Here is a 19,383-nt window from a genome sequence, read left to right as displayed (position 1 = left end):
TCAGTGATCAAAAAGAATGAAATCTTAACCATTTTCAACAACATGGATGGAACTAGAGTGTATTATGCTAAGTGAAATATGTCAGCGAAAGATAAATATCATGTGACTTCACTCATATGTGGAATTTAAGAAATATGCTGTAAGTGGGATGTTGAAGTCCCCTACTATTATGGTATTATTATCAGTGAGTTTCTTTATGTTTGTGATCAACTGGTTTATATATTTAGGTGCATCATGTTGGGGGCATAAATGTTTATAATTGTTACATCTTCTTGGTGGAATTATGATATAATGCCCTTCTTCATCTCGTTACAGTCTTTATTTTAAAATGTACATTGTGTGATATAAGTATGGCTACTCTGGCTTTCTTTTGCTGACTATTAGCATGATAGATGGTTCTCCATTCCCTTACTTTCAATCTTAAGGTATCTTTAAGTCTAAAATGGGTCTTGTTTAGGTCTAGATGGATCTTGTTTTCTTATCCATTCTATTTATGCTATGTTTTTTGATTGGAGAGTTTAACCCATTGACATTTAGAGTGAGTACTGAAAGATATGAATTTATTGCCATCGTGCTGCCTGTAGAGTTGGAGTTTCTGGTGGTGTTCTCTGGTCCTTTCTAGTTTTTGTTGCTTTTTTGGTTTTGTTTTGTCTTTTATCCCCTCAGAGAGTCCCCCTTAAAATTTCTTGCAGGCCAGGTTTAGTGGTCACAGACTCCTTTAGTTTTAGTTTGGGAAACTCTTTATCTCTCCTTCTATTTTGAATGACAGCCTTGCTGGATATATAATTCTTGGCTGCATATTTTTCTGATTCAGCACACTGAATATATCCTGCCACTTCTTTCTGGCCTGCCAAGTTTTTGTGGATAGGTCTGCTGTGAACCTCATCTGTCTTCCCTTATAGGTTAAGGACTTTTTTCCCTTGCTGCTTTCATAATTCTTTCCTTGTCTGTGTATTTTGTGAATTTGACTATATTGTGCCTTGTTAATGGTTGGTTTTTGTTGAATTTAGTGGAAGCTCTTTGTGCTTCCTGGATTTTGATGTCTGTGTCTTTCTCCAGATTAGGAAAGTTTTCTGCTATGATTTGCTCAGATAAACCTTCTACCCCTTTTTTCTCTCTCTTCATCTTCTGGGACTCCTATGATTCGGATGTTTTTCTTTTTTAATGAGTCACTGAGTTCTCTAATTTTTTTTAAATGTTTTTATTTTTGAGAGAGACAGAGTGTGAGCTGGGGAGGGGCAGAGAGAGAGGGAAACACAGAATCTGAAGTGGACTCCAGGTTCTGAGCTGTCAGCACAGAGCCCAACGTGAGGCTTGAACTCGTGAACTGCAAGATCATGACCTGAGCTGAAGTCAGACGCTTAACTGAGCCACTCAGGCAACCCCCTAGCTCTAATTTCTTCCTCCTCTTTGTTTTGGGGTGAATTGCTTCATTTTGTCACTTTGGAAGATGAAAAAGAGTTAATAAAATAAAAAATTAAAATTAAAAAAATTAAAAACAACACAAAAAATCAAATAAAGGAATCTAGATCCTAGGTGTATTTGGGTCTGGTTGTTGAAAGAAGTTGGATAGAATAGAGAGAAAAGGGAAAGAAAAAGAAGAGAAAAAAGGATGAAAGTAAGAAAATGTTTAAAAAATTTTTAAAAGTCCCAATAAAACAGAATAAAATGAAATGAAGAAAATAAAATAGAATTTAAAATTTTACAAAAAAATAAAAAATATAGTAAAAAAGTTTTTAAATATTTTTTTAAAAAACAGAAAAGAAATTTTTTCTCTTTCTGTATCCAAGAATAAGAAAAGAAAGAAAAAAACTCAAATAGATGGACCAGCAAACATAATGAAATTACATCCAGTTTCCTCTAGAAGTCAAACTCTGAAGCATTTTATAGTGTGTACACTAAACAGGCAGAGAGACTTGTGGTCATCCTCTAGGGCTTGGTTGGTGCAGTTGGATGGAGCTTGATGTAACAGCTCCGTTCTCTACTAGGTGGCACTGCTTAGTTTATCGGGGTGGATTGGTGTGGCACAGAGCACTTGTATGCAGATGCATGAGAGAGGTGAAAATGGCGTCACCCAGCTTCCCAGTCTCTGGCACCAGAACTCTGAGCTCTCACTGACCAGCAATCAAGCACCCCTCCTTTGTCTCTGGCTTCTGTCCACTCCCCACTTCTACACTGTCTGTGTCCAAGCTGTCAGCCTGCCAGATGGCACTTCCCTCATGAATTATATCTCAGTGGGGCTGTGTTACCAAACCCCTCACTTCTAAGAGCCCTGTGGCTTCGACTTGCTCCAACCCTCTGGGGAAGGGTCTTGCTGGGCAATGACCAGGTGCTGGCTTGCCCCCCAGGAATGTTCATGCGGTCATGCTGTTGCACAGTTTCAGAGATTGTGGCCAGGTGTCTGCCTGCCCCAGAAAAAGTTCATGGGATAGCACAGCAGCTGAGGTTCAGAGATCATGGCAAAACACAACACACAGCCAATGCCAGGTTTCACCTCACTCTGGTGTCTTTGTTCCAATACCAGCAAACATGGCTGTTTTCTGGGGTCTGCTGGGACCTTTGCCTGTGGGGACACTACAGCCTCTACCAAATGCCCTCCTAGCAGGGGAACACCTCCCTGTGTGGTCCACGGAGCCCTTGGACCTCCCTGTCTGCTTCTGGGGATTCGCCCTTCCCATCAGAGCACCACCACATATTGACTCTGCTCTACCTTGTTTCCAGAGTACTAATGGTATTGAAACGCTCTCCTTTCCCTTTCTCCCTTTCTGGTTCAGTCACCGTGGGTGTTTCCACTCTTTTTCTTTCTCTCCAGCTACTTTCGGGGGAGTGCTTTTCCTGGACTCTCCCCCATTTTCTCAGTCCTCTCTCTGCAAAAACAGCTCCCTACCCTCCACGGCTTCTCTCTTCCCAACTGAACTCTCCGTGCCGTGTACCCGCCAAGTTCAGTGGCTCAAGTTATACAGATTGTTGGGTTAATCCTCACATCAATTTTCTAGGTGTACAAAATGGTTTGGTGCTGATCTAGCAGCATTTCAGTGACGAGAGAAGCCAAGAGCTTCCATGCTGCTCTGCCATCTTGGCCCCTCTCCCACTATATCAATTTTGTCTTTTTATTAAGGTAACATTTGTTTCATAAAAAATAGATCTATAAAGAAGAAAATAAAGACCACCCAGAAAACACAACATCTTCAGCCAACCTATGTTACCACTGTAATAAATATAACTGAATAACAAAGAAAAACCTCAAAAAAATATATAGCTTTCATTATAGAAAACAATTATGCTGCCTTGATTTTGACAACTTTATAGAGGAAATAAACTGATAAGAGACTAATGAATTCACAGTAAATCCAAAATCAGAAATGAGGTCCACTAGCACCACATTCATGTTTAAGGCCGTACCGTTGAAACTCATATTTTGCGATAAAAACAAATAAAGATCGTTAAACACACACGCATGTATTCTTCATCACAGCTATATGCCGTGTGACTTGAATCTGATCAGAAAAGTTTCTGGCCTGCCTGCCGCCACCAGGCAACAGCTCCAGCACAGACAGCATTGCTCCAGACTTTCATTGTACCTTATCAGCAAAGTGCTGGATGATAAAGGATGTATTTGACATTCTGGGCTTTTCAAACAAAGTGTTCTTGTTGACAAAATTATTGTATAGCTTTTGAAGCCAGTTTTCATCAGTTCCATGTGGTAACTGCAAGACAAAAGCAAACCAAATAGTAAGTAAGACAACTGGAGACAAAAGGTTAAGAAGCACAAAAAAGCACTAATTCTGACAAATCAAGTGAGCTGGAACCCCAGAGTGAGATGCTTAGATCCGCAGCTGATTTTTATTATTTTTATTATTTTTAATGTTTATTTATTTATTTTGGGGAGAGAGACAGATAGTGTGTGTGTGTGTGTGTGTGTGTGTGTGTGTGTGTGTGTGTGTGTGTAGGGATGGGCAAAGAGAGAGAGGAAGATACAGAATCCAAAGCTGGTTCCAGGCTCTGAGCTGTCAGCACAGAGCCCGATGCGGGGCTCAAACTCACCAACTGTGAGACCATGACCTGAGTCAAAATCAGATACTTAACCGACTGAGCCACCCAGGTGCCCCTCCTTTTAATTTTTTTTTATTTTTAAAAATTATTTTATTGATTATTTATTTTTTATTTTATTTTATTTATTTTTTAAATGCTTATTTATTTACTTTGAGTAAGAGAGAAAGAGAGGGAAGGAGAACATGAGTGGGGGAGGGGAAGAGAGAGGAGAGAGAGAATCCCAAGCAGGCCCCACACTGTCAGCAGAGCCAGACGTGGGGCACGATGCCATGAACCATGAGAGGAACATGAGCCGAAATCAAGAGTCAGACGCCTAACTGACTGAGCCACCCCAGGTGCCCCTATGGTTCCTTTTTATAAAGCAACTCTAGGCATACATCTGTCCTTGATCTTAACAATCTTTAGGGTGCCATTTAAACAGATATATCCATGCCCCTTTAGACAAACAAAATGTTATAAACTAGAAGGAAATGGACCTATAATGACTCAAGAATGAAGAAATTTATTTTTGCAAATTTGGCAGTATTCCTATTACTTCTTCTCAGAGAAGTCTAAAGGTTCAAGGGACAAATAGCATGGGTTCCATTACATGAATGTGACTTTTATTCTCCATTGAATGGGGAAAGACTGGCACCTAAATATAGTCCTCCCCACTTTGCCCAATCTCAGAAAAATAGATTTTCTTTTGTTTTACTGCTTAACTAATAACTACCTACTGAAACAAAGCTTAGTTGCAAAACTTGTTCTTGATGCTGGTGATTTGCAAGTGATCAATTATATTCAATCCAAACTTAGTGAAGTTAATATCCCATTGTGCCCAAACGACTCCTGCATGCTTCTTCGTGACATTGGTCACCTAGGGAATGTCTGTGTAGAGTAGGTACAAGTATTTCCTGGAGGCTACGTTGGCCTATGCACCCTACCCTCATTAGATCATTCCGGAATGCTTTGACCTGATGCCAGCCCTTTAATCTTCTGTCACTGTGGTACCAGATAGGATAATTCATGAGTAAAACCATGGAATTGACAATTCTGGGGAGAAAATGCCAGTAACTCTTCAACAGTATGTTTTGTTTTGTTTTTTTTTTTTTTTTGGTAGAAATAAATCTCTGGAGAGGAAACTAAATCTATGTTTAAGCATCATAATACAATCTTTAAACCAAAAACAAAATATTGCCCTGGGGATTATTTGTCCCTGAGGTCCCATGAGGAACATTGCTAGGCTGCCCCACTGTTACGTTGCTCCTCCCAGAAGGACATAACAACAGTAGAACGCTTCTTTCAAATTATATGATGTTGATTTTTCAGCTACACCTCCAAATGGATGACTCACAAGAATGAGGAAACAAAAGAAAACTCAATTCTTGTTAGTCATTAACAAGTGGCATGAAGTCACCTGCCATTTTCCGGTCCATTCTACATACCCCTAGGTGCTCAAAGGGCTCCCCCTTGCTGGACATGGCCTGAGAGGTTGTGTGTGTTACCCAATGGTGGGCTACACCTGCTGAGGGCGAGGCTCACCCGGCCCTCTGCTGTTCCTGCTACGGACTCCTGTCCCAGCATTAATACTCAACCAAATGGGTAACACATCTGAAATTTAAATGTACATTTAAAAAATCCATTTTGTAATATTCTCATTTGTTACCACTTGGAAGTTGAAAAAAAAATTTAAGTTACCAAGCATTCTTCATCCAGTAGCTCCAAAATGCCCATTTTTGCTTCAATCAAGTCAATAACTGGTTGGTTGTCATAAAAATCTATCAGAGTCCAAGGGATATCTTCCTTCATATATTCTTCTTGTTCAAGTTTAAAGACATGCTGGAAATCCAGAAGTTAATAGAGAAAATAAAACAAAACATTAAAGTGTGCTTCCAAAGTCTAGGACATAGCATCTGGAAAATACAAACACCCGACTGGTTTGCAGTATTTAAGGAAGACCCTGAGGTACAGGCAGCCCTCCTTATCCATGATCAATGTTGTCAAGATCCTAACGTGAGTCTAGCCGTCATCCTCCCACCTGGTCTGAGTGGAACCCCACATGCTGTTTACTCAACACCCAGCATACTCAGGGTGGTCCTGCAACCCCTCCCTGCTCATAGCACTGCTGGTATCCAAGAAAGAGGCAGCCTCTCTGGCCGGTGGGAGCCAGCCTGCTCGCAAATGCTGGCTGTGGGGCCAGTGTGAGAAGCCAACAACATGGAGAGCTTTGTTCACTCCTTGTTCAGGCCCTAACGGTATCAGGGAGGCTTCCCAGAGGACAGGCTCAGGCTCATCCTGGCTACAGGTAGGGGGAGGGGAGGGGCAGTGAGGAGAAGAAGCCCAATAGGAAGCTGAGAAACAAATGACTCTCAAACAGACCAGAGAGAGCACAGTAGTGAGGGGACTAAGGGGAATGCAAAGAATGGTGGGGTGACTTCAAGTGAGCTATGTAGCATATCTACCTGGAATAAACCTTACTTGTAGTTATTAAATGTTAAACTTCCAGGGAATCCTTGAGAAAATACAAATTTGCAAGGGGATGAAATTCAACGGTATACATGGATTTATTCCAAAGTGAGGAAAAGGAAAGAAAAGAAACATTTAATGAGTATGAGTCAGTGTTAGGTCTTCTTACAACATTACACAGGCAGAGACTACTGACCCAGTTTTAAAAAAGAGGAAACTGAGGCTCTGAGCCCAAGGTCCCAAAGGAAGAACGTGAGAGAGCTGAGATTCAAACCATCTCAGCTCTCAGGACAGGAGCAGGTGGGTTACAGCACCGAGAGGGGCAGGTACAAGGATAAAGAGGCTTGCAAGGCCGTGGAAACTAACTAAATTATTCAGTCTAGCTGCACAGAGGGTCTGTGAGCAAGCACGGGAGGCGATGAACTGAAGCTGAGCAGCTGGCCAGGGGCCTAGAAAAACAGGAAAAGGGATGGGCAAGTATGATTTCAAGTTATGGCCACAAGGTGGTGCAGTGACCCAGCGTGTGGCTCCTTCACTACTCTGGAGATGGGAGGAGAGAGAGGCTCTTTGGCTCGCATGCAGGGTTGAGAAGTAGGCCGAAAAGAAAGAAGGCAGAAAAGTCACCTACCAGGTTAAACTGCTGTTGCAGCTTCTCATTAGCGTAATTGATGCAAAACTGTTCAAAGCTGTTCACATCAAAGGTTTCAAAACTGAAATATGGTTTAAACAGGTTAAAACATTTCTTGAAGGGCACACACATTTGTTTATAGCTCAGTATTTTTTGACGAACTTCACAGTTTAGAAGTCTGCTATGTTTTCTGCAAATTTTAAATATGCCTCACAGCTTTTGGTTTTAATATCCTGGCAGGTTACAAATCATCTTTTTCCAAGCTGCCTCTCCAAGGAATCTGGTGTGTACAAGGCACCAACCCTGAAGCAGGCCTTCCAGAAGGCTGGTCACAAGAGGATGCATCATTTGATTCACACAACAGCACTGACACCCAATTATCTTCTCTTTGTCGATGAGGAAATGGGACTCTGAGAGATTAAGAAAGGTGCCTGAGGTCACGCAGCGACTATAAGCCTGCCTGACTACAAGGCCCATGCTTTCAGGTCAAAGGCAATGCTGTTTCCTGTTCGCTCACTCTTTGTTGCACAGCTGCCTCCTCAAGGCCTGGCTTCATAGTTCTTGGAGGACAAGGGCGAGGTCATTCGATGGCCCACAGCCCAGCAGACCCCATCGGGTCTACTTTTAGACTTTAAATACTTATCTCTGGAGTTGCAAGCTCAAGACTGGAGAGGAGGCAGGCGGTGACAGAAACAGGGAGCGGGCTGGAGACAGCACTACAGTGAGCCTTACCGCAGGCTACCACAAGCAGGCTGTCCTGTGGCGGCAGCTGCAACTCCGTTCCATCTGCCGTGACCATGATTAACGCAGGTCTGAATGCCAGACGGCTCGACTCACAAGAGAAGCTGAAAATCTGGACTCACATGTGAATTCTCTCACCCTGTAAGCGGTGATGTGGGCTGGACAAAACACAGCACCGACTTTTGCCTCCCAGTCAGGTGAACGCTTCTGCCAGGAGCGCTTCTGCACTGCAGGTATGAGGATCAGGGCCTATGACCTCACTTAACCCTAACACTGCCCTATGTGCAGGACCAGCAAGACCCACCGTTACACCTGAGGGCCAGAGGCCAAAGCAGCGAGTAGTGCCAGACATGCAATTTGACCCCAGCTCTTAGTGCCTCCAAAGCCTTGGTTCTTAATTGCTTTAATTCTGAGTGGTTCCTGCCAACTCCAACCACAGGTTCCCTGGGAACCTCACTTGACTGAGCTAGTTTGGCTCAGGTTAGAATTCCAGGGTAGGTTGAGGGCCTGGACTGCACTCTGGACAGCTTCAGGGTGATCAGAGCAGGAGCAGAACCCACACAGCTCTTGATGATCCCATTCCACATACACCCTCAGAAGCCCAGGGCCGGTCTGGACACGGTGGACAGACCAGCACTAGGCCAGGGGGAGAGTCCAAAGGGCCTTGTTATGCTCCTCAGCCCATAGCCAGGGCCAAAAGCAAGGCTTTCTAGAGCAGGGATGGAATATCAAATATTATTATTTTCCTGCCCTTTTGCCTACTCCCTCTCCCCAAAATGGGCCCTCAGATCTAAAGTTCAAAAGCCATGGGAAGACCAAAATCTATGACTTAAAATGCCAGACGCACATCAGCTACAACATTTCACATTTAAATGATGCTTATGGTTCTTAAGGCGACTTCACAATTTCTTCCATTTGGTCTTCAGAATAACCCTATGAGAGAGGTCCCATCTTACAGATGCAGAAACTGAGGTTTAGAGAGGTCTTGGACTCTCTCAGGGCCACACAACTGGTTTGCTGCCATGCTTGCTCCTGGGGTTCTGCCTCCTAGCCCCAGGCCCTTCCCACTCTGGATCCAGAGCACATAGACCAACCCCAGCATATAGCTCCAGACCCCAGCCCGACTGGCTGGGGAACTACAAGTCTTCATGTTGTTCTGAGCAGACACCTCCAGACTCACAGCTTTTCAGCGCTGCTAACTTTTACTTTGGGGCTGCTGTATTTCCAGGTGGAATTGAGCCCCGTTCCCTCAAAGGCTGCATGGTGTGCATGAGCAAGGGCTGATCTACATGAGCTTACCAGATGGAGAAAGTAGTGAAAGGATCCGCCCCAGGCGGCAGCACTGTTACTTAGAGAAGAGCTTATTCCTTTCTTTTTTTCTTTTTCTTCTTTTTTTTTTTTTAGAAGGCACCGTTAATTCATGGATGGCAGCAAGTACGCTACTTTTAGAATTTCTGAAGAGGAACTTAATTTTTAAATTTTAATTTAAAGTATACTCTAACAAGTTCTTATAAATTTATAGTTATTCCTGTCTCTGATTTGCTCACTGAACCAAAACTTCAAATTCCTTATGATAGTGGTCTTCGTGGATCTGACTGCTGCCTGCCAGCCATTCTCCTCCACACCGAGGTTCGTACTCAGCTGCCCTCCTCCCCCCACCCCCAAACCTCCAGCACATCCATCTGCTCATTTGCTTATTCCCATCACAAGAACCCTCTCAATCTCTAATTACCTGCCTGCCTCCTCCACTAAGATTAAATCCCAAGAGGACAAGGGCCATGTCCCTATTCCATTCACCAATCACACACGTCACTGTGCTGGATAAATGGAATAATATACCCTAAAGGACTATTTATTTTTAACACATTAAAAAACACAGAAGAGAGATTACTGTAACAATCATGTATTTACACCACAATGAAAGAGACCATTGTTAAATAAGACTATTAGTTTTTAAAAGCCTACTTAGGTTGAGGCACCTGGGTGGCTTAGACGGTGAAGCATCTGACTCTTGATTTTGGCTCAGGTCATGATCTTTCAGTTTGTGAGACTGAGCCTTAAGTTGGTCTCTGCCCTGACAGCACAGAGCCTGCTTGGGATTCCCTCCCTGCCTCTCTCTGCCCCTCCCCTACCCCTCTCCCTATCTCAAATAAAAAACATTAAAAAAAAAAACACTTTAAAAGTCTACTTAGATTTTTACTGGCTGCTCAAATCCTCTTTTTAGAACAAGACAAAGTAAATCATTTATTAGACCATCCCAGTGATGTATCAGTATTTTAGAACTGTTGACATATGCTATTAATTGGGAGTCACATGCATTAACTCAGAATCTAAATTAAACAAAGTAACTCCCTTGAGGCATTGTCTCACATTAAACTATGGGAAAGCGGTTTCTCTGTACCTGGGTAAAAGTTCAACAGCATCATGGCCCATCTGCTTCCTCCCTCCTCCAGCAGGCTGGGGTAGGGGTGCCTAGAGCCGGGCTCTCCTCTTTGTATGGGAAAGAGAGGTTGGGCTGCTTCTCACAGGGTGTGGGGGAACACTCCCCAAGCCAGGTGGGATACTCTGTGATGCCTCAAATGGAATAATCTGCCCCTTCCCACACGGAGAAACCAGGATTGGTCCTGGGAGGGGTGAGACATTGGGTATTTAAGGCCAGGTGTTGACAAACAGAAGCCTGAGTTCCACCAACCCTCAGAGCCTGCTCCCACGCTGGTCTGTCCTCACTTACTCACACTCTGGGGACTCTGTCGGCATCTCGAGCATGTGTTTGGCCTGGGATTTAGAAAAGGAAGACTGGGCAAAGAGGAGGAAAAGCGCCTCCAGTGTGGTGGGAACTTGGTCCCCAACAGTATTAGAAGAGCTGGAGAAGGGCTGGGGTCCGACAACAGAAGAGGATTCTGGTGTGAGAAGCTGGCTGGTCAAAAGCCTGGGTTTGGGTCAACCTAGGTCCCTGTGAACATGAGCAAGGTCCAGAACGTCTGGGAATGTCATTTTGCCCCTTTGAAATGGGAAAGGTGTGTCAGGGCTCCACATCTCAGACACGAGCAGGAATTTCACACAGCACTGGGCTCTCCCACCAACAGAGCAACCGCGAACACATTTCTGAGTCTAAGCCTTGGTTGTTTCCTTTCTGTTTGAAGAGTGAGAAAGCACATGAAAACCATGCAGCACAGTAGCTAGCATATGGTGAGCTCTTGATGTCAGCCATTATTAATTCAGCACTGATTTAATACACTCTACATAAAACACACTGGAGCCCAGGGGACCATACTTAACATTCACACATGCAAACAGAGAGAAGACCACCTTTCTGATCATGTGAAACACAAAAAAGGAACGAGAACAAAATGATCTAAAGATAATGAGCATTTGACATTTAAATGACAAAAGACAGGCTCACGGAAGAGAATCTTACCCATAAATGTCCAAAACACCAATAAAAGTGTGCTGCTTGCCTGAAAACTGCAACGCTTGGTTAATTCTGTCCACAATGAAGTTGAACAGGTGAGCGTAGATCTTTTTGGCCAGTGCATCCCTGGCGTTGACAGCTTGGGGCCTGGTCATGGGTTTTACCACCGTCTCAGAGGTTGTAATGATTTTCCGATTGCATAGCCACTGAGCAAATTTGCTCCTCTCCAGGCCAAGGAGCTCACAGAACACCTCCAGGTGAGTGTCATCCTCCTTCAAAAACAAGCACAAACCCCATCAGGGCCATCTGGCCATCCAACCCAGCTCCAGCCCACCCAGCAGGGGCCCCTCGGCCTCCATCTGGGCCTATGTGAGAGACGAGGACGAACTGGCGTGAGAATGACCAGGCCTCGTGAGACAGAGGCAAGCCTGGGAGGAAGGCAGGAGAGGCCACAGCAGCATGGGGCCTGCACATGGCCTTGGCATTCCTGGGCTGCATCCCACCTGGATTTTCACTCTGGCCAAAGAATGTCAGGGGTGAGTAAGGCCACGAAGGCAATCCTCCCCTTTCTGTGCATGTGGACACAGCCTCAAGGTCCCTCTCTTTCCTTTGCAAGATGCCAGGGCCACCTGCCATTGCACGTTCACTCACTCTGTCCCTCCCTGTGTGCTCGGGTTTTGCATGGGAGGTCTTAGTCCTAAGGTACCTAGATGTCATCGTCAGAGCACCCAGTGGGGTCCCTTCACAGAGCTGGCTTCCTAGCTGACAGGGTGAATGTGTCAAAGACTTTTCCTGGACACACAAAGTAAATCTTGCTTCTCTCCCAGCTGGGGCATGAGAGCTGCACCATTGGTCACAGACAAGGAAAGGTCTGTTTCTGTTTGTCCTCAACCAGCATGGACAAGGAGTCCTTGTCACTTGGCAAGGAGGTGTGAACCCTGTGACTGAGCAGTATCATTCCTCTCTGGCAAGGGAACTTCTGAGGCAGGCTAATCTGTAGAATCATCACAGGCAATCAGAAAACCATGTGGTTGTACTTAAAAAGCATCAGATTACAGTGGAGCATAGAACCACTGTCCCAGTACCTCCTTACTGTCCACCCACACCCCTTCTGACCAACATTCCAGGAACACAAAGCTTTTACTCGGGCACCTGACCTCTTCAGTGTGTAGCAGACTGCCAGAATCATGGGTCTTCTTCCTTCCAAGAAGGAACTAAACCATCTGAGTCAAAAACATTCAGCTACAGGTCCTGCCACAGGGGGAAGGAAAGGGGCAACAATTCTTAAAAAGGTGACTTCATCTAGATTGTATTTGCCTGATACTCCAAGCTTCTGATGCAAACAAATGGTATGTATGTTCCAAAGATAGGACCAATAATTATAGAACTCTAATTTGCTATGAAGATTCTACATCTTGGGGCACCTGGGTGGCTCAGTCAGTTAAGCGTCCAACTCTTGGTTTCAGCTCAGGTCATGATCTCACAGTTTCGTGAGTTTGAGCCCCACATCAGGCTCTGCACTGGCAGTGTGAAGCCTGCTTGGGATTCTCTCTCTCTTCCTCTCTCTCTGCCCCTCCCCTACTCATGCTGTTTCTGTCTCTCTCAAAATAAGTAAAATTTCAATAAAGGAGACTATACATCTTCTTCGAGGACTTTGTCTCCTTAGATTGATAAACAAAGGATTTTTAGTCTAGTGGTTTTAACTCTTGTTCCAAAATACTACCTTCATAACAAACTTAATGGGACAGAGTTCAATGCAAGGGCAATTGTTGGGTGGAAATCACACCTTTAGTTTAAGGAGTTTGAAAAGAACGCGTGCAGAAGCCCATTCCACGGAGGTACATGGGAAGGTACAGAGGGAGAAAGAACACCCACCACATGCACAAGAGGCTCCTACCCAGGCCTACTATCCCCTCTCCCAGAAGCTCCCAGTCTCATGTGAACTGACTAACCCAATGAGGGCTGGACACTGGTGGCATGGGAGGGGCACTTAGTGTGAGAGCTTGAGGAGAGGGAGGAAAATTACTTCCTGGTCAAAGGACTGAGGCACTGGAGCCAAAAACTCATGCTCCATCCACTGTTTGGTTCTCTTCTGCCCTAAACTTCAGGTACCAGAGAGCCAAGAAATTACCAGTGTACTGTCACCATGAGTCTTTCGGAGAACATGAAAATGGACATTGTTAGATCATGAACTGAATGCTTCCTCCAAAAATTCATATGTTGAAGCCCTAACCTCCAGTGTGACAGTATTTGGAGTAGGGCCCGTGGGAGGGGACTGTGTTTAGATGAGGTCATAAGGGTGGGACCCCATGATGGAATCAGTACCCTTCTAAGAAGAGGAAGAGACCAGAGCTCTCTCTCTCTCTCTCTCCCTCTTTCTGCTGTGAGGACACCGCAAACAGGAGGCTATCTGCAAGCCAGGAAGAGAGCCATCATCAGGAGCTCAACCATGCTGGCATCCCGATCTCAGACTTTCAGGACTATGAGAAAACCACTTCCTGTTGTTGAAGCCATCTAGCCTATGCTGTTTTGTTATGGTGATGGCAGCTGACAAGATAGACGTGTATATATATGCCAAGCTTTAAAGGTCAAGAGACTGCACATTTCATAGAAACATTTTTCACTATATGTTATTTTCTTCTTGATGTGGATATTAACGAGCATAACCAAATACATGCCGCTACCAAGGATCACTTCTCATAATTTTGTCGAAGAGACACACATATAAACTAACTTTGTGTTTGGTAAGTAGAGAAATCTGTCACAAAACTTCTATGGAATATATTTCCAGAGAGAAAGCCAGCACCATCGGTGCTTAGTGTAGGCAAGTGTTGGGAGGCAGGAGGCATCCTTTCTGCTTAACATATCCAGCTCCCTCAGGGCCCTACGTGACTTGTACCCTCTCTTCCCACACACACATTTTCTGGCCTCATGTACCACCCCTTGTTTTACTCATTCCTCTTTGGATATGTTGACTTGATCTTTTTTTTTTTTTTTTTTTTACTATTTTTCAAACACCTCCTGCCTGAGGGCCTCTGCGCCTGCTGTTCCCTCTACTTTTGAATGTTCTTCCCCCAATACAGGCACAACTCACCTTCTCAGCTTCAGGCTTCTGCCCAGTGCCACCACATCAGCAAGGCTTTCTCTGAATGCTCTACACAAAGACGTACAGCCCCTCTGTACCCCCTACTCTGCTTCAGTTTCCTTTTTAATAGCCACCACCAGCTGCCAGAGCCCATAATTACTTATTGTGTCTCCTCCCCTCGACTTCCTTCCCCTAGAGCATAAGCCTCATGAAGGGCTTCCTGTCTTGCTTTGTTTGCTGCTGTTTCTCCAGAGCCTACAGCAGGGCTTGGCACATAGAAGGAACTTGGTAAAAATTTACTGAATAAAGGAAAACACATGGAGAATGCCTTTCCCCCTCCTCTACTGTTGCAAGAGGAAGAAGTTTTACTCTTTAAAAGCCACCCCTGGAAATCCTTGCTTTCTTCTCCTGAAACCAGGTCTCCCCGGTGGGCCCAATGTGCCCGGTGCTAAGATGCAGAAGCAGGGTAACCACAAGACTCTCTACTCATGACTCTTTGAACACAGGAAGGTGAAACAAAGCAGCGGCTTACACTAACTGAGGATCTCTCGTTGCCCACCGCTGTGATCTGCACGTTGCCCAGATGGAGGATGGCTGCTAGGATCTTAAAAACATCCATCTGAAAATCTTCCTTGAAACCTGAAAAAAAATTTCCAAATTAGGGTTACTGCATTTCTTCTCTTACTTCACACTAGTAAGATAAGCACCTGAATTCTTTCAAGACACTCTAGTGCCATCAGTGCCAAGATCTGGACTTGAAATGACACAGACGTGAATTCTGCAGCCCTCTGGGTTTCCCCTTTTGGCATTGCTGCTAGAAGTTCAACACAAAAAGTAATATGCAAGTAACCACTTCATGTCAGTTTCCTGAGAGAATCAGCTCTCATTTATTCGACGTGATATGCTTCCTTTATTTTCATTGTGTTTCTTTTTTTTTTTTTTTGGTTCACAAGCTCCTTGAATTCTTCTTGTGGTGGGTGCTGGATGGATTCCATCTGCCTCTGCAGCCCCAGGGGGCTGAACCATCTGGCTGAAGGCAATGGGCTCTCATGCCCTCTGGCCTCTGGTTGGGTGTGACCAGCGAGGACTGCTGGCAGGAGATCAGAGATCAGGAGGAGAGAGGTACTAGATAGGTCATCCCTGTTTCTCTCCCTGCAAAGTTGCCTCAGGCTCTCAGTGTGGCCAACTGACAGGTCATCGCTCCTGGTCTGGTGATGACTTCCCCCAACCCTACTTTCTGGCTCCAGTGACACTGCTGTGCCCAAATGGGAAAGAGCAGTGAACAGCTCTGCTCCTGACCCTGGCTACTTGCTGCCCCTTATAGCTCCCACAGATCTGTCCACATCTTTGTAGTTGGTCCCTTCATAGATAAACCCTCCTTCTTTTATCTTAATTTATGTGAACCCTGTATTTCCCACTGGGACCCTGACTGCTGTAGGTAGCATATAAATTATGAATATATAACATACTCAGTCACCATAGGTCATTAGCACATTTCCTGGAGCCAAAAATAAACCTAGCCAGCTACTAGGGAGGATTTTGTGTCTAATGTCTGCAAATCACGATGGAGAACCTGCCAGTTGCAAGCAGGGCTTTGCTAGGTCAGGACTCCAGGGCGGGAGTAGGGTGGGGGGTGGGGGTAGGCACCAGGTGGTGCATCAAGGAGCTTGGAGATACTCTAGGAGCGGGGTGGGGGTGGGGGAGGCTCATTCATGTCGATATCCATGCTCCCTGGTCTGCGTGGGAATGGCAGGTGTTGTCATCACCTGTGACTCCCCCCACTCCCTCCAAGCAAAAAACAGCAGGTCCTAAATGCTGAGTAAGAGCGGCCACGGCCACCCTCTGCTTCTCCCTTGAGGACACCTGCACTATTTCAATAGCAGCTAGGTCATGTTCTTAAATAATTTCAGAACCTACACAGTCTTCTCTACTTCAAAGATTAAACAAAACCAAAGGTGCAAAAGATTTCAAACCAAAAATATGTGGAAGGCTCCATCTCAGCCTGAGTCTAGGCATTGTTGCTGCCTTCTGTTTGGACTTAATGCTTCCACTAGAAAGACAGATGCCTCTAACAGAAATAACCCCCACCCCCCGCCCCGCCCCCGGCCACTACCATGATAAGCGTCAGGTCAGTGAGGAGGAAAAGCAACTAAAAACACACCATCTGGGGATCTTCATTTTGGCATTCCCCACTCACTGTGTGACTGATCCATAACTAAATCATTTCACTATTCCACGTCTTCCAGAATCCACGAACGTGAACTAACTCCAAAGCGAGGATGTGAAGGAGAGGACTTAAGACCTCAGTGAAGGAATTCTCTTTAGTGAGGCAAGGTCATGTGAAAGTGTGGCTAGCCTGAGTGAGACTTCAGTGAGAAGCACAACAGGCAAGGATCTTGAGCCTGAGGTCCAGGCCAAGTCTGACTCTTTCCAGGGTATTCATTCTGTCAGAGAGTAAACGGTCAGGCAAGGATAAAAGGGTTAATTGAGATCAGAAGAACAAAGGAAAGGAGCTTTTGGTCAAAGTACATCCCCTTCTGCTTCATAGGGACATAAATCCATGACCAGCTAAGGTGTCTCAGGAACAGAACTGGAAGGAACTCTGTGCCAGACCCTGTCTCCAGTACTTTCCATGTATAATCTCATCTAATGCTTACAACAACTATATGAAGTGAGCACCATCATGGTTCCCATTTTATAGAGGGGGAAACTAAGACAAAGAAGGGTTAGGACACGCTGGGCATCCAAGCAGTTTAAGGCCAGCGACCACTGCAATATGTGAAAAGACCCGTGGAGTTCATGAAGCCATCCTAGCTACATCCCTTTGTGGAGCCTAAACACAGAGGACCCTGACAACCCCATGCCAAGCAAAGAAGTTTGAGCAGACTTCAGAGACCCATGTATGGGATGTGTTGTGACATGTATGCGCATATTGAACTTAGATGACCTCACTGCTAATTTCTCCATACTAGCTTCATAACTAACACAGCAATGGACAAATCAACCAAGTATTTATTTAGCAATTACATTTTTAAAAAGGGTGGTCTGACCAAAGGTGCTCTAAACCTACATACAATTCAGGTTAGGCGGTCTACCCTTGAGGAGATCTCCATCTGAAAAAGAGAACACTCGGGGCACCTGGGTGGCTCAGTTGGTTAAGCGTCTGACTTCGGCTCAGGTCACGATCTCACTGTCTGTGGGTTCGAGCCCCGTGTCGGGCTCTGTGCTGACTGCTCAGAGCCTGGAGACTGTTTCAGATTCTGTGTCTCCCTCTCTCTCTGCCCCTCCCCCGTTCATGCTCTGTCTCTCTTTGTCTCAAAAATAAATAAATGTTAAAAAAAATTTTTTTTAAATAAAAAAGAGAACACTGAGACCCAAACAAGAGAACACAGCAGTGAGACAAGCAGTATCAACAAGGCACACACATTGTTAGAAGTACTGCTGTTTAGAACTTTCCGAGGTGATGGAAATGTTCTGTATTTGTGCTGTCCAATAGGGTAGCTATTAGTCACATGTGCTTAGGAGCACTTGAAACATGCCTAATACAACTGAGAAACTGAACTTTTAAGGTTATTTCATTTCATATTTTTTTAATGTTTATTTATTTTCGAAAGAGAGAGAGAGAGAGACAGAGTGTGAGCAGGAGAAGGGCAGAGAGAGGGAGACACAGTATCTGAAGCTGGCTCCAGGCTTTGAATTGTCGGCACAGACAAGTTCAGACATGGGAGTCGAACTCATGAACTATGAGATGATGACCCGAGCTGAAGTTGGATACTTAACAGACTGAGCCACCCAGGTGCCCCGAAGGTTATTTCATTTTAATTTAAATGAAATGAAAACAGTCACTTGTGGCTGATGGCTACTGTGTTGGATGGCAAAGGTTTAGAGACCCTGAAATCAACATGCAGAATGAGGTATTTGGTTGGGGGGGCGGTCACAGGATGATGGCAAGCTCAAAATTACAGTGAGGTCATCTGGTTCCACTCCACAACAGTGAATGGACCTCTGCCGTCTGCTCAAACTTCTTTGCCTGGCACGCAGTCATCAGGGAACTTCCTTGGTGAGACACACAGGGATGAAGCTAAGATAGCTTCATGAAGTCCATCCATGAATCTTCATATACTGTAAGAAAACTCTAAGGAATCCATCAACTATGCTCACTCTACCATCTAGGACAAAGGGCAGCAAATGTTTTCTTGTGAGGCTTTGCAGGCTGTACAGTCTATCACAATTCTGCCACCACAGCATGGAAACAGCCATAGACCATATTTAAACAAATGAGTGTGTCTATGTTCCAATAAAACTTTATTTACAAAAACAGACAGCAATCTGCTGACCTCTGGTCTAGGACATTTTTTAGTGATTCATGCAGTGAAGTCATGCTTTCATTAAATATATACTGATCTTTCATACTGATATAGCATGCCATAGTTCATAAACCACTTTAGACATTATCTCTTAATCCTCACAGCATCCCTAACAGCTACTGGGAGGGGCGGTGGCTACTCTCCAAAGATGGCCCCCAGTGCATCATCTTCCCAGTGTTCATGTACGGTGCAGTTCTCTCACCATGAGTTATGAGTCTGAGCTGGCCCTGTGACTCACTTTTAACCATTAGCACATGGCATTAGTGATGCTGCTTTACTTCTGAGGCTGGTTCATAAAGTCTTACAGATTTCACCAAGCCTACTGTAACCAGCTCTGGGAGAAGCTAGCCACAACGTGCACAGTTCATTTACCCTGGGACCAGCGTGCCGTGAGGAAGTTCCTGTGGAGAGAGAGAGATGCCCGCCCAGGCCCCAGTACTTCTAACCATTCCAGCTGATAGGAGAAAGAAGGCTTCAGAAGATCAGGCCCCTACCCACCGGCACAGAATAGTCCCCAAATGAGAAGTATCCAGCTGAGCCCAGTCACCCCAGAATCACGAAACATAATAATAATGTGTCATATTAGGCCACTAAGATTTGGGGAAAAAGCAATTGGTAATTGGAACAACTGAATATTCTCAGTGCTATCTCA

The 19,383-nt window shown here is 44.9% G+C and overlaps 1 protein-coding gene and 1 long non-coding RNA gene across 3 annotated transcripts in view; one reads left to right on the top strand and one right to left on the bottom strand.

The window, feature by feature from the left end:
• The window catches only part of MYO5C (myosin VC), a 105,259-nt gene that overhangs the window by 58,327 nt on the left and 27,549 nt on the right, over positions 1-19,383 (bottom strand). For both annotated transcript variants that reach the window (XM_019832406.3, XM_019832407.3), the window contains 5 exons: positions 14,897-15,003; positions 11,286-11,551; positions 7,127-7,208; positions 5,731-5,871; positions 3,582-3,707 (listed from right to left, as the gene is read on the bottom strand). In XM_019832406.3, the coding sequence (XP_019687965.1) occupies positions 3,582-3,707; positions 5,731-5,871; positions 7,127-7,208; positions 11,286-11,551; positions 14,897-15,003 (722 nt within the window). The remainder of the gene's footprint in view (positions 1-3,581; positions 3,708-5,730; positions 5,872-7,126; positions 7,209-11,285; positions 11,552-14,896; positions 15,004-19,383) is intronic.
• LOC123385938 lies at positions 13,600-15,277 on the top strand. Its single transcript, XR_006599230.1, has 2 exons — positions 13,600-14,023; positions 14,561-15,277. It is a non-coding gene; the product is annotated as an uncharacterized LOC123385938 (long non-coding RNA).

Source organism: Felis catus, chromosome B3 (assembly GCF_018350175.1).
Source record: "Felis catus isolate Fca126 chromosome B3, F.catus_Fca126_mat1.0, whole genome shotgun sequence".
Classification (NCBI taxonomy): Eukaryota; Metazoa; Chordata; class Mammalia; order Carnivora; family Felidae; genus Felis; species Felis catus.
This window is presented reverse-complemented; position numbering and strand designations above follow the sequence as displayed.